This window comes from Tiliqua scincoides, chromosome 16 (assembly GCF_035046505.1).
Source record: "Tiliqua scincoides isolate rTilSci1 chromosome 16, rTilSci1.hap2, whole genome shotgun sequence".
NCBI classification, from domain to species: Eukaryota; Metazoa; Chordata; class Lepidosauria; order Squamata; family Scincidae; genus Tiliqua; species Tiliqua scincoides.
This window is the reverse complement of record NC_089836.1, coordinates 2533622-2548801: the sequence shown is the minus strand read 5'-3', so window position 1 is coordinate 2548801 and position 15180 is coordinate 2533622. Positions and strand designations below refer to the sequence as shown.

General features: G+C 51.2%; 1 protein-coding gene across 1 annotated transcript in view; it reads right to left on the bottom strand.

Moving 5' to 3' along the window:
* Nucleotides 1-1037: 1037 nt before the first annotated feature.
* Nucleotides 1038-15180, bottom strand: part of GPR107 (G protein-coupled receptor 107) — a 38190-nt gene continuing 24047 nt past the window's right edge. The window contains exons 10-18 of the mRNA XM_066610563.1: nt 14181-14256; nt 12738-12811; nt 11983-12100; nt 10279-10409; nt 9030-9073; nt 7853-7902; nt 6887-6970; nt 5459-5583; nt 1038-1479 (exon numbers count right to left, since the gene is read on the bottom strand). Coding sequence (XP_066466660.1) covers nt 1383-1479; nt 5459-5583; nt 6887-6970; nt 7853-7902; nt 9030-9073; nt 10279-10409; nt 11983-12100; nt 12738-12811; nt 14181-14256 — 799 coding nt within the window. The 3' untranslated portion in view covers nt 1038-1382. The remainder of the gene's footprint in view (nt 1480-5458; nt 5584-6886; nt 6971-7852; nt 7903-9029; nt 9074-10278; nt 10410-11982; nt 12101-12737; nt 12812-14180; nt 14257-15180) is intronic.

Genomic DNA, 15180 nt, shown 5'->3' with positions numbered 1-15180 from the left:
TCTTGGAGGAATGATGGCGACTCAAGGTTCTTCGACCTGCCTCTGCGTGGACTGGAGAAATCCAAACACAGGCTGCCCTGTCTTGCATTTCTCTCCAAGCACACACAGGTGGCTGTTGAAGCGCATATACCTTGCTCGGGGGGGGGGGAGGATCCCACAAACCCATGCACTGCCAGAGCACCTGTGCAGCTACTAATGCAGGACTGGGACTGGAGTGTGCAGAAAGTACTCTTGCCGTCACTGGAATCTCTGATGTGCTGCCCGGGACAGTCCCAGAGCAGTTTTGGCACCTGCGATCACAAGGAAGCGAGCAAGTGCGTGGATATGCTCCCCCCTCCTGGGCGGCCAACAAGAAGTTCTTGCTGCTGTTTCACAGTGTGATATGGCAGGCTGGGGGGTGAGGGGGTCCACTTGGACTGCCTCATGCAGCAGATCTGGAACCCTGCAGGAAGGGGTCCTGCTCAGAGAACGTGCCAAAGTTCCGGAGCACCCAGCAGGTACCACTCACACAACCAGGCTCAGCTATCTTCTAGCTTAACTACACAAGCCGGGGGGGGGGGGCGCTAAGGGTGGATTTCTGGTGTCCCACATGGCTTTGAGACTGGAGGGGCAGGGATTTCAGCTCAGACCTTGCTGGTTTTCACCGCACGCTTTCAGAGGTCCCTTCAAGCAACTGCATAGAGAAAAGGGGACGTTTTGAACCGTGGCGTTACGCGGAGGCAGACGGGAGCCACCCGGTCTCCAAAAAGAAGCACCTCTTCCTCCTGGGGGTGGGGCAAAATTCCTCTGCAACCAAGATGCCTCACCTCTGCAGAAATTGACAAATAAGGACTAGAAAAGGGACCCCCTTTCCACCCCTATCTTAATCTTGCCATGTTTTGCATCTCAAAAGGAATCGTATAAAATAATATCTCTATATATATATATTTACATATGCAACTTTGTTCTTCACATGTGGAAGCCACAGCCCAAGGGCTTCACAACTTCAAAGCATGTGTTGTTGCCCCACCCCAGAGTCCACCATCTCTGATAGAAAAGAAATCAAAATGAACAACATAAAAGATATAGATATAGATATAGATATATCTGCCGCCACCATGCCCACAAAGGCTTCCTCGCAGGGCATTGGGAAAGCCCAGAACCCTTAGCAGAGAGAATAAGAAGGGCTTTGCTGGTTCTTTCCCCACTTTTTTTGGCAGTATTGGGTACCTGCCTCTCCCCCTATATTCTCTGCAGTCTCCATCCATGTCCTGAAGCTCAGCTCGCTCCCCTTCCGCCGAGGAAGTCAAAAGATGAATAAATTAGTTTATCTGAAAAGTGCGGCCTCGTCCTACGGGAAGGGAGGGGGAGGAGAAGAGAGGGAACGCCGGCCTCCAAGTCCGTCATGCGGCACTCTCCTTTTCGCCGCGGGGCTCCACGGAGCCGTTCACGACCTTCTTGACCTTCTTCATGCCTTCCATGACACCACTGGTCGTCACCCTGCCAAAGGAGACAAAAGAGGCAAGATGCTGACCAGGACTGGGTACAAAACTGCTGTGGGATGTCCCCCCCCCACCTGTTCCCGTGGGCGCTGGCTTCTTGGATCCGGCAAAATCTTGCAAGATCCAAGATGGTGGCATCCAAGTCTCATGAGATTTGGGTGCTGCCAACTTAGATCTGGCAAAGTTTTGAGAGATTTAAGAGGGTGGCACCAGGCTCCGCTGGGAAGAAGAGGCTGCAGGGGTGTTGTGACCAGGTGCGTTTGGGAAGCGCTGTTCTCGTTCATGACACCATGTCAGCTCCCCTTGGACTGGTCCAGTAAGTCTCGCCTTACGTTCTCATTTGCAGCCATCTCTTGCCACAGATTAACTTGCAGTGCCTCAAGCCAAAAGAAAGAGGCGTGCTGGATCTACAGCAACACAACTGAGTGCTAGTGATTCATTCAATTCATTGTGGGGGGGGGGTGACACAAATCTCTGAGCACTGAGGTTGCATACCATTGCCCAAAGCACACTTGCTGCTAATCTATGCCTGTTTGCAGAGCTACAGCGAGGGAAGGGGCCACCTTGCAAGAACAGGTTTGGATTTGGAAAAGTGCCTGCAAAAGAAATCTCTCTCGGCTTTGGGTCCATCGCAACAGATAACAGACAACACCTTGAAAGGGGCAAATTGTCCCCATGATGCCCCCCTTCCTTTTCCACTCATGGGCTGACTAAAGTAGCCTGCATCATCATAAAAAGGCAGGGCTACTTGGGAGACGAGCTGGGAAGGCCTGACTAAGATTTCATCAAGCTTCTCAAGGGCTTGGCCAGACTGATGGGTGGGGAGGGGGGGGGAAGAGAAACTGCACAAGTGAAGAATGAATAAGAACGAAGAGTGACAAATTAATAATTACCAGCTGGAGAGAAAGTCGTTGATAATGTAGAATCTGAACATCAGATGCCGAAATCGTTAATGGCTTGTGGAAATTTGACTGTCAGATTTTTTTAAAAGGTTCCTTTCATCCATTAGTGGAATACGGTTGAGAAAAGTCAGTAATATCGAAGCTGGACTCAAAAGGATGGCAGGGAAGAGACACGCTCACTGCCTGGGAAAATTCTCCTTGGGCGCTTTCAGGGGGTGCGGCGGGAGCCCCACTTTCATCGATCAACCCCGGGCAAGGGGGCTGTCTCTGTCTTGCTGGGCAAAATGGGGAATAGGGGGGGATTGCGGTGGCAGGGAGCCCCTGGGGCCATCCTGTCCAAGGCAGCCGTCGCAAGCAATACGTGGGCGAGTGGACGTGCTCCTTCACCGCCCAGTTCTCAATGGATTTGAAAAGAGGAGAATGGTGTGAAAGAGGAAGTGGCATGAAAGACGAAGCAGAGAAGAGAATGGTGGGCCAGAGTGTCTCTCCACCACTTTCCTCCCCTTCACTTCAAGCACGAGAGGAGGAGGCAAGACACTCTAGCCCCCCCTCTCCCTCCCCAAGTTCTCCTCTCTAAATCCAGCACATACATTTTCGCGTCTGCTGTTTGGGTGCACCCAAGTTTCTCCTTCCAGCCTGTGCCAGGAAGATTCTGTCTCGGCGATTCGGCTGACTCCAGTCTAATCAGATTCCAGCTCAAACGGCATTTGCAGCTAATGCTTAACCAAGCTGCAGAGGCGAGATTTATTTGGAGATTTTTTTATTTTTTTTTAAAAAGCAGCTCTAGAAAAGATTGAAACGAGCCAAGGCTTCTGGGCAATAAACCCACGGGGGGGGGGGGGAAAACTGCCCGCAGTTGTCTGTCTTCCATTTTTCCCCCTACTGGGAACGGACATGCAATCCGGGTCAGCACCAATATCCAAAACCCAGACCCGGCTGCACTTGCGCTAATTAAAATTACGCTTGGTACTTTCCTCTCTGCCTGCTGAATTTTTTATAGCAGAATCCATTACGTGCAAAAGATAGAGGCATTTCTCAGAAGTATGAGCTGGGGGGGACAGGGACAAGACAGGGGGTGTCACACGCTGGGAGGCTCCTGTCTGGGTTAAATAAGGGATGGTGGTCTCTGTCACAGATAAATAATGCCTTGGCTGGCTGAACATCAGGCTGCTGTGGCTTGCAGCGCATTCACGAACATAAGGCAGGCAAGGAAAGGCGGCACGAGAGCTCTCTGTCAACCTGTGCAAGGACTGCAGTCCTGCCCCAGAACCAGTAGCATTTTCAGACCCGTTGAAACCTTACTGGCCCCTTAGGGTCACCCGATTCTACCTGAGAAGGCAGCTGCAATGCCGCCTTTGGGCCACCAGTGGCAAGAAGGGCGCTAGAGAGCAGGGTGTGGCATGTCAGCTCCCTCCCACGAGGGGCCAATGTTCATTATTCAAACGTTCCGTCCATCATCCCCAGGACCCCAAGAGGTGCTGCAGAACCCATGCTTACGAGCAAAAGAGCCTGAGGTTCATCACGCATAAGCGTTACTAAGGAAGGAGGGTGGCGCACCCCAAGATTTGCACTGTGTCGGGGGGGCATGGCTAATTCCAGGAAAGCCTCTTGCTTCCTTTGAGTGAAAGCTTGGTGGGCAACATCAGCTCTGTTTGGAAGCTCCTGCCCTGAACTGAGGCAGGGATCACAGAGAGCAAAGTTGCCCAATTTCCTGTTGCAGGACCACCTTCCATGTCTCTGCCATCACCATCTGCTAAGTGAAACCTGAACAGTGGTTGCCAATTCCTATTACCTGCTTTTTCACCAAAACACAGCCCACCGTCCCCACAACGTGGCCACTTCGAAACTCACTGAAGGGTGCTCCCCCCATTGCTAAGGCCAGAAACCCGTTCTGTTCCCCAGATTAAGAGAGGGACTGAAACACACAGCCGAACGGCCGACGATGGAAGACGTCAACGACCTTCAGCGCGATGGCACTGCAAAAAGATTGCTTCTCCGTTACACTTTTCCCCCTCCGTGCGCTATTTTTCTTTCCTCTACACCCCACCCACACACAAAAAAGTGCTCGATTCGACAGCTGGTTCAGCACTCTTGGGGAGAAAATTCTAACAGGTCAGCAGTCCCCGGAGTTTTGGATTTAAAACGCTTACAAGACAGGCTGGGCTGATGTCTCGAAGGATCACCCTTGCCAGGGGATTTAAAACTCGGCAAACAGACCTTTGGATTCGGAACAGGGAGAAGATATGGGTCAGAACTCAATAGCGTTTCAAAGGGCACTGTCCCAACATTCTTTGGGGAGGGGGGGGAATAAGCAAACTCTCCTCAGGGGAACAGGGGAGCTTGAATTTCAGCACGGCCCCAGTGACTGATAGAATGGGATAGAGAGTGAAGCATTTTCTACACTGGTGTACAAAGAGGTGGTAGAGCGAGAGACTGAGCTGTGAATCAGGATACCCTGGCTTGAACCTCACCTCTGTCAAAAGCTCACTCAGTGGCGTAGCTAAGGGGCTACACGCCTGCCCCCCACACTGCCCCACTTACCATGCCTTGACAGGGTGCCTTAGAGGCTTTTGAAAGGCGCTTCCCCTTTATGTCAGTTTTGCAGGTTGCAAACGTTTGTGGGGACGGGGGAAGTGTTCCATGCGCATCTTTTCTCTGTATGGAAAGCTAGCCAGGACCCTCGGGCTTCGGGATCACCTCTCTATGAACTGAGCACACCTCCATCACCATCCTACAACTGGAGTGGGTCAGGCAGGGACAGCCTGTCCACATGGAGGAGGACAGATTCTATAAGAGATCGGGGGGAGGGCATGATTCTGATACAAAATCCTTTGTATAGCGCCAAGCGTGCAAAGCGCTTCACACGGGATAAGTGAAAACTCTTGGGATAAGTCCTGCAAATACTACTATACCCACTTTGTGGAGAAGGAAAACTGAGGCAGGTACCAAGCAGCTTGCCTAAACAGGTGCTAGTCAGTTCACGGCAGAGGGGACGGTTTCGAACCGGGGAAGTCTCGATTCACAGCTTGCCACCAAGCCATGGTCAGATCTCAAGAGAAGAAGAGGGGTCCTTACACAGCTTCCATGTCCAAGTCGTCTTCGTCATCCTGAGACAGTTGTAGGTAGGGGTTGTCAGACGCAGGCCGGAACTTATAGCCGGTGAGGACAAAGAACACCAAGGTGGCAGTTTCATCCAGCAGCTGAAACCAAACCAAGGAGGAACTCAAAACAAGTCACACACACAGAGGTTCTGCTGAAGACTCCCCCCCCCTCACTTCCAGTGTGGCTCTTACTTCCCCCTTATTAAATCAGTGGCCAGGAAACTATTACAGCTACACCTTGTGCTTCCACCGGCTTAGGGACCACAGCATGGATGAAAGTCCAAAATGGATTAAAGTTAAACCAGAGCCTGATTCAGCTTGCCGATTTGAAAGTCAAGGCATGAAAGTCTTAAGGCATGAAAGTCAAGGCATGAAAGTCAAGGCATGCCTGTACCGCACAGGGGGGGGGCTGCTTTATGTTGAGTCAGGCCCACAGCCCGGCTAAGCCAGGGTTGCAAGCTCTAACCAGCAACATTTCAAAACACAGTGGGCCCTCTGTATCCGTGAGAGATCCATTTCAGGACCTCCCCACGGACAGTGAATTGTGGATCATTAAATCCATGGGATGCCCTCAGAGGACCTCCCGGACACGATCAGAAATGCTTCTGGGAGGTCCTCCAAAGCCTTCCAGCCATGGGCTCAGCCTCTGTGGATACTGAAATCCATGGATGGCAAGCCTGCAGATTAGGAGGGCCCACTATAAAAACAAAGAAGCTAAAATAATTATCCTTGGGTCACTCCAACCATTCGTTTCTCGTTATGCCGACTGACTCATCCTCATTGCATTTTTAAAAACATATGCTTTATTAATTCTTTATGGTGGCTCCTAGCTGCCTGAAGGTTCGCTTGGGACAGAAAGGCAAGACAGAGAGAGATACCAAGCAGAAAATCAAGATCTATAAATCTATACCTTACAAATTCAACATGTTCCATTCTACCACATATACAAACTGTAACAATTTTTAATACACTCTCCTTTGTAATTAGTGTGTATATACCACTGATTTATGTTCTCCCCCCCCCCAATGTAGGGGCTGCTACTGCTCTTTTTTTGTTTTGTGCCCCAATTATAGGGGCAAGTCCCAACTTTCCACAGCCCCTGTCTGTGTTCTTGATTAATGTCTGAAGGACCAGTGGCGAGATCAATGAAGCAATTACTTTTCCGCCCTTGTGTACACAATCCAGTAACCCTGCAGGAGAAAACAGTTGGCGGGGGCGGAGGGAGAAAAGAAAAAGCATGGGAGGGAGAGAGACATCTTTCCCAGATGAAAATGCTGCACCTGAAATATTTGTGCTTGCAACAACAGCTAAGCATGGTTGAGTCTCCATGAAAGCTAGATTGCGTAAGGAAGCAATAGCAGTCTGATACGATCTAGGTTTTTTTTTTAATGAATGACAGTACCTGGTAGAGCCATTTCCACTGGAACGGAACGGCGATCTTGATGAGGATGGCAATGATCCGTGTAAAGTAAATGTAACATACGATCTGCGGGCAGAGGAGGAACGGAGACTAGTATGTGAAATTGGCGGAGCCTTAGTCCGTCATGAACCTCTTACCCTGCAGAGGAATTAAACTCACGGCTGGGAACGTGCTGCGGGCCTTGAGTCGCTTCCCAAAGGGAGGGGGTTGGGGGAGGACACAGACGGATTTCCAGCTAGAACCCAAAGCATCATGACCAAGACTAATGCAGTCAAGTTGTGGTTTGGGGGTCACATCTCAACTTCAGGGGCTGGGGGAGTGGGGAGCGCACCAATGATCTAACCTCAAGAGCACCTGGTGGGCAAACTGCGCCATCAAAAAAGGTCCTTGCTCTCCCAAGGCGGTTTTCAACCTTTTTCATCTCTGGGAGCACGGAGAAGGTGCCAATATAGTTTGACAACTGACAAGGCACACCATGCTAGCGATGGTGGTGGGGAACTCATGTCTTCCAACGGCTATACAAATATATGACCCCCCCCCAAACTCCTGAGTCACACCTGCATTCAAGGCACACTGATGGGCCACACAGCACGGTGGTTGAAAATCACTGTTCTGCCTTAATATATTGTAGTTATAGTCAAGTATGGGGCACCTCTTAAACATGGTTCCCAATGGAGTGCCAGCTACCACTTCCTTATAGAGGGATGGAGCAGGAGAGAAGAAAGCTAGAGTGTCAAAAGTAAGAGGGAGGAGATGAGAGAAGCCTAGAGTGTCTCTGATGCTCTAGCCCACTGCTCTCCTCTGCTCTTTCCTCTCATTTTGGTCCTCCCCCTTCATTTCAAAGTCAGGGAAAAGAGCAGGCAGGTGTGCTGAAGGCAGCATCAACGGTCCAAGTGCTATCACCAAAAGGCTCCAAGCCCACAGCCCGCACGTAAAAAGGTGTCTTACCATGACGTAGTAGTGTTTGAAGAGCTTCAGCTTCGCTAGGTTAATGGCAGCTGCAGGGACCACACAACAGGGAGAAAAAAATGTTTTTGCAAAAAGTGGCCATCTGCAAAGAAAGACAATCACACACCGCCTTCTCTTTGGCGCCTGCCGTCCCTCCCCTCCTTGGCGCAGCACTTAGGACTGCTGCCCCACAGGCTCCACCCTAGTTACAGCTCTGGCTGGAGATCCTGGAAGCAAGCAGGGATGGGGAGCCAAAGCTCCCTGGCTTGAGCAACCAGACTAAAATTGTCCTTAAGAGCAGAAAAGCAGCTCCGCTGGATCCATCTGCCCGGCTCAGTTGCCATCCAGAAGCCTCTGGGAGGGCAGGGGATCCAGCAACAGCCCTCCCTGGCTACTGATGCTCAGTTGACCATTTCCTCCTCCCAGACTGGCACCAGCCTGGACTTCAGAAACATCTGCTTCCGTCCACCTTGCTCTCCTGCATCCCCAAGGGACAGAGAAGCAGCTCTCAGGTCCGTCAGCCACATGTACGAACACAGGAGGCTGCCTGCCAAGCCAGGATCAACAATACTGCCCAGAGGCAGTTCTCCATAGTTCCAGAAAACTTTTGACAAGACCCGGTCAAAAACGGAACCCAAACCCTTCCCTCCATCACCCTTTGACTATGCAGTTCAGCGTCTATAGCAAGGGGAAAGCTTGCCTACCATGGCTCCCTCCACACTTTTGCCCCCTGAGCAGGAAGACCTCTCCCTGTTTCTTTAGACCCGCTGACCCTCCTCTCCACGGACTTGCCTGCGCTAACTTTCTTGTACGGTTCTTTGCAAAGAAGCCTTGGGTCATCCCCCAAAAGGCCCAGATTCTCCCCCCCCCCCGTCACACTACAAGGCCTCTGACCTCACAAGAAAGCATGGAGTCCCGGTTTAGGGCATGCCAATAATGAACCCAAAGCTGAGTTGATAAGACAGGAGCTTCCCCAGCCAACTGCTTTTTAAAAGCAAACGCACGTACATCTTTGGCAGGAAACTTTGCTCGGTCCAAGTGGGGGCGGGCGGGTTGTTAGGTGGTTTCACCCCCCCACCAGCCCGCGAAAACCCAAACCCCTAAAAACAGAGAGATCAGTCTCTTGCCTGCCGCAATCGTACGCACAGAAGGATCTTGCCAGGAAATCATTACTTGCCTTTGCCATCTGTCGCGGAGGCTTCTTGCAAGTGTCTTATTGACCTAGAAGAGATAATGAAGCGAAAATTAGCTGGGTGTTCGCGCCTGAGCCTTTGAGTCAAACCGATGCTCAGAAACAGTGGCCCGCTGCCAGGAACGCAAGCATCTTTCACACTCAGACCTGGAGCACCCTCTGCTGGTGAGGAAGACCAGCCATCGCTTCCAAGAGGCCTGGGGGGCACCTGGGCTGTGCTCCCCACCCAAGAAGCAGAGTCCATGACAGACCCCTTTTTCTCTGTCTGCAGTGACTAATTGAGCAAAAACCTACAGTGGGTCCACAGTATCCGTGAGGGAGCAGATCCAGGACCTCCTCCCCTTCCATACATTGACTTTTGCCGATAACGAAATCCTCAGAAAGCTCTCAAAGGACCGGATGGCAGTTCCGGTCATGGGAGGCCCTCCAGCGCAGGTTGGCACCACAGTGAGTCAAGTCAGCGTGGGTTGAACCCGCTGCTAAGGATTTAGCTAGGACTAAAGCTATTATATTAGGGCCAGGATGGTGAACTCAGGGGTTCCCAAAGTGAGCAAGGATGCCCCCGTTGACTCCTCCTCTAACTGTCCTCCCAGGTGCCACCATCTTGGATCTTGCAAAATCTTGTGAGATTTGGATGCTGCCATCTTGGATCTTGTCGAGATCCAAGATGGCAGCACCTGGCTGAGCTGAAAAAGAAGAGGCTGCGGCAGTGCCGTGACCCTGGTAAGTTTGGGGATCACTGGTGTTAAGTTTCAGGAGTTGAACTTCGACCTGGGAGATCCAGGCTGAAATCCCTGCTCTCCCACAAAGCTTCCTGGGTGACTTTGGGTCAGTCACTCACTCTCAGCCTCACCTACCTCAAAGGGCTATTTTGAGGACAAGAGGAGGGAAGGAACTATGTACACTACACTACCCTGAGCTCCTTAGAGGAAGGATGCTATAAAAATGCACAAATACTGTCCTAGAGTGCTTTTAATTTTGGAGGCTCTTGTGAAGATTTCATCTTCAGGCTGGGCGCATACGTTATTTTATTCCCCCAAAGGACGACTTCTGCTTGCATACAATACTAGAGTCGGGGGCGTGGACGAACAAGGCCTGAGAACGTTCCACCAAGCCAGAGTTCAGCCACATTTCCGCAAGGCATCTGAACTGGGTACAAACTCTGCCCTAGCCGCCCACCTCCAGCATCTGCCTGCCACACACAAACCCTAGCTCCACACCCGCGGCCACTCACCAGACGACTGGGAAGAGGATGGCCCCACAGCACAGCAAATCCACCAGGAAGAGGACCTCCTTCCACAGGCCGTACTCTGTAGTGCCCTCTTCCGTTGACTCGATGATGATGTAGGCCACGTTTGCCAGGACCTGGGAAGAGTGGCAAGGGGTGGAGTCCAAGGTTTAATCAAGGGTGAGCGCCAAGACTTTTTAGTCTTCAGAAAGGGATGGTTCATAGCACTCTGCAAGTTTCTAGTTCTCTGGTCATAAAGGCATGCTCAAAAACAACATCTGCTTTCAGTCACACGAAGGACTTCTCCCAGCCTTAAGAACCACCCTGCTGGATCAGACCCCAGGTTTTTCCCCAAAGTGGCCCTCCAGCTGCCTCCAGGAAGTCTGCCGGCAGGAGAGGAAAGCAGACCCCTCTCGCACCATTGCTCCCCTGCATTCAACGAGAGCTACTTCCCAACTGGCAGACTGCGCACAGCCACCGAGATTAGTAGCCACTGATATATACTCATCCTCCATGAAGCTTCTTTTAAAGCCACCAGTGTCACAGCTTAAACCTGAACTGTGGTGCACCTGGGGCGCACTGTAGAACGCATGCTCGGCTCACCTCCAACTGAACTGAGTACAGGTGACTCTCAGTATCCACAGGGCTTACGCTTTTGCTGCTACCATAGATACCTGAAACCGTGGATAGTAGCAAACTCTACTCAAGATTCTCCCTCCCCCCATGCACATGATTTGTGTGCAAATGCTTTTTCTTCCGTTTGCTTTGAAAAAGGAAGCAAACAGCAAGGACCTGGACTTGTGGCTGCTGGAGGCATTAGAAGAGGCAAGAGTGAGAACTGCTAACAGGAAGCAGAAGCTCTAGAGTTCCTCTAGCAGCTAGGAGTCTAGGTTTGAGATTTGCTTTCTTTTCCAAAGCATTAGGGAGAAAAAGCTCCCCTCCAGGGGAGAGAGGCAGAATCGAAATATGGTAGACCAGTGTTCCTCAAACTGTAGGTAAGGATCCATGAGACAATTTCAGGTGGGTCACGTAGCACTTAGCTCAGACACCACTGAAAATACAGGGTACAGAGCTGCTGGGTAGGGCAGGCTCGAGGTGGGAGAGAGGCCTGGCACTTTGCCCTGAACATGTGGGAAGATGGAAGGGCTGTGTGGTTGGGCAAGGATTCAAGTCTGCTTTGACCTCCGAGCTGGAAAGTTTGAATTCCAAGCTATGCAAAATAGCACAAGCGCACTGTGTGAGACCTTTGGCTGACTGCAGCTTTGATTTGAAGCCTACATGTCACTTCCCAGCCATGGCATCACTTCCAGGTTCATGACATTACTGCCGGCGGGTCCCGACAGATTGTCATTCAAAAAAAATGGGTCCCGGTTCTGAATAGTCTGAGAACGACTCCGATAAATAAATAGAAAACTGCATTTTGCAAAGCATTGGCTAACGAAGAGAGGTGAGACATGAGCACAATGGGGAAGAGGATTTGAGGACCCTGGGTAAGTAAAGCTGCAGATACAAGGGGACATCTGTATGCTCTAAACACACGCACTACAACGACAACCAGTCATCAACACGCGAGTTGGTACCCCAAAGCAGGCTCCAAGTCAACCTCAGGAAAACTGGTAGCGCCGCCACCACCACAGGTTGCGAGGCTGGGGCCTGCAGATCGCCGACAGCAACCGGGATTAGGGCTCTCAGAAGTCTGGCCAGCTTTACCTGCAGCGGGATGACTATCATGAAGATCTTCTTGTCCTTGTCGGAGAGGATGTGCTTCACAAAGGCCCAGCCTGTCCCAATGAGGGCGATGGTGATGAACAGGAGGGCCCCTTTCAACCTGGCAAGGAGGACACCAACTTAAAATTGCTCTGCTGGCATTCGCAGTGGCACAGCCCCTCCCACTCAGCCCATTTTTTCCTGCTCCGAGTCAGAACCCCTTAAGCCAGCTGGTTTAAGAAAAAAACCCTTGAGAGAAGCACACAGCAGCTGGGAACGTGGGATTCACCCCACACCATGATATTTCAACTCAGCACTTTATTCAGGATTAGTGTGCCGTCAACGACTGGGGAGACCCAGGGCTCAAATTTCCACTGGGCAACCCTGGGATAGTAACTTGCTCTCGGTCAAATCTACCTCGCATGGTTGTTGAGAGGATAAAAGTTGAGCGGGGGGGGGGGGGAGGTTAGGCCAAATATCAACTCCCCCCACGCTTACTTGGAAGCGTGCCTGCTACTGCCACCAACTCTCCTCTCTTCTTCCCCTACCCCGGAATCAAAGTTATGGTGGTCATTCCAACAACAAGAGCGTGTTAGAGAAGACCATACAGTTTCCGTGCCCCGCTGTGGCGTCTGATGGGATGCACATGCTTTTAAAAACACTGCTGGACGTTTGTGCCGTTATCCGGAGGGTGTTCGACAAGGGCTAGAAACCTGCTCGGGCCTTACAAGGATGCCAACAGCTGCCACAGTACTTACAGGTGAGTGATGTAGTAGACCACGGCCCAGCCTTCCATGGGGAAGCCCTGGGTGGAGATGTAATGGTAGTCGATCTGGGGGAAGGAAAGGCACACATCAGCTCCTGACGCCAGCAAACAAACCGCTCTGAGAATCTGCCTGCTCTTTCCACAGATTGGGAAGCTCACAGCAGGTCTTAACTGCTGACTCAGAAACACAGCTGAAGAAGAGGCAGCCTACCTGATGTCGCCCTGCGGCAGTGGCATGCCAGGGCAAAAAATGTTTTTAACCACCCCCACCCTGACATCTTAAAAAGGCCACTGAAAGAGGCCACTGAAACTTGCAGTTTTTGCTTTTCAGAGGCCTCCAAGATACCCTCTCAAAGTGTTACACCCACAGCAATGTGTTGTTGGCAACCTTCAGTCTTGAAAGACTCTGGTATCGCGCTTTGAATGGTGGTTCTGGCACAGTGTCTAGTGTGGCTGAAAAGGCCAATTCGGGAGTGACAATCCCTTCCACACCGGGAGCAAGTGCAGTCTGTCCCTGGTCTGTCTCCCTGGCTATGGGCCTTCCTTCTTTGCCTCTTTGCCTCAGACTGTTGGCCAAGTGTCTCTTCAAACTGGGAAAGGCCATGCTGCACAGCCTGCTCCAAGCGGGCCGCTCAGAGGCCAGGGTTTCCCACCTGTTGAGGTCAACTCCTAAGGCTTTCAAATCCCTCTTGCAGATGTCCTTGTATCGCAGCTGTGGTCTACCTGTAGGGCGCTTTCCTTGCACGAGTTCTCCATAGAGAACTCAATGTACGGCAATGTACCTCTTAGCTATACTGCTGCTCGGCAGGCCACAGGATGAGGTTTCTACCTGCAAAGGCCCCCCAGGGAAGACTGAACAACTCAACTGAGCTCAAAGGCCAGAGGGACAAACAGACCAAGCTGAAAAGGTGGCAGGACCAAAAGGTAGGTTTGGGAGCTGTTCTAACCCCCTCCCCACATCACATGCCCTAGAAGTATGCTGGTGGACCCCACCCAAATGGTGACTTTTATCAAAAAAACTAAAAAAAAACAAACAACAACTGGGAAACAGTCTGCACTGAGACTGGGACCCAGGGGACGGAGATCAACGCAATTTGCTACAGCCCAAATACTGCAAAACACCAGTGTGTTTATTAGGAATATTTATAAATCGCTTTGCCAAACAGATTTGATGAGCAGGAAGAAGGTCTGCTTCACCCCCTACGTCCCCTCCTGGCGCAGTCTGATCCACAACACTGTTCCGCCTGGCCAGGAATCTTTTGCAGTATAATTGCCCAGAAGTTACAGTTTGAAACATTAAGTGCTTGGAGATTCTCGGAGAGAAGGAATTTATAAGCCTTAGCGACGTCCCTTTGCCCCCCTCCCGTCACCACCCTCAAAATGTTGGCCTCCCTGGAGAACAGAGGGCAGGAAGGTACGCTGCGAGGCGACTTACGGCATGGAAGACCAACGAAAGGGACTTGGTGAACGGAAGAGCGGCCATCAGCCAGTGGATCTTGAACACGTCAGACCTACAACAAAGAGGCAAGTGGGAGGCTCAGAGGGACAAAAACCTTCAAACTCTGGTTCTGCTGGCCAACAGGAAAGATGCATCTCTTATATGGCCACCGTCATCCACGTGCTAATCATATCCAGGTCAAGGAACTGCCAGGGGCTCTCTGCGGGGTTGGCTTTGGAAATGGCTTCGAAGCTCCCACTGGCCAGGATGGCAAACTACTGACACAGGCGAATAAACAGAAGGATACAGCACCTGTTTTTGAGTCACATATGCTCCTATTCCTTCCAATCCCATTCAAAGCACCAACTTTGGTCCTTAGATCCCCTGGGATTAAGTTCCCTGAAAAACCATGTTCTCCCCTGCCCAATCCCTGCAAACCACTTTGAAGGCCCTGCTTTCCAGCCCACCACTGACAGCGATTCAGTCGGCAGGCAAGAGACAGGGCCTTTACGGTGGTAGTCTTCCTGCTATGGATCTCCCCAGCGTAGTAGCAAACAGCAACACGCTTGCTATTTTCTAGGAACAAGACAGACAAGCATTGTCTTCATTTGGCCTTCCTGCCATTATTTTAATGCTATTGTGGGTATTTACAGACATGGCGTTTGTTGCGTGTTTAGGATGGCCATTTCCCATCCGCGAACTGCAAACCATTTTGATTTCTCAGGAAAGCAGCCAAAAATACAAACAAAACCAATACCTAAATTCATTCCCTTGTGCAAACGTCTTGGTGAGATCATTTTTGGAATACCTTGTGCAGTTCTGGTCACCGCATCTCCAAGGGGATATTGCAGAGCAGGACCAAGAGCAGAAGGTGGCAACCAGAACTGGTGGGGAGGGGGTGGGGGGGTGCACCTTTCCTACAAGGACAAGCTATGACATTTGGGACTGGTTTTATTCTAGGAAAAAAGGGGGCTACGGAGGACATAACTGGGACTTC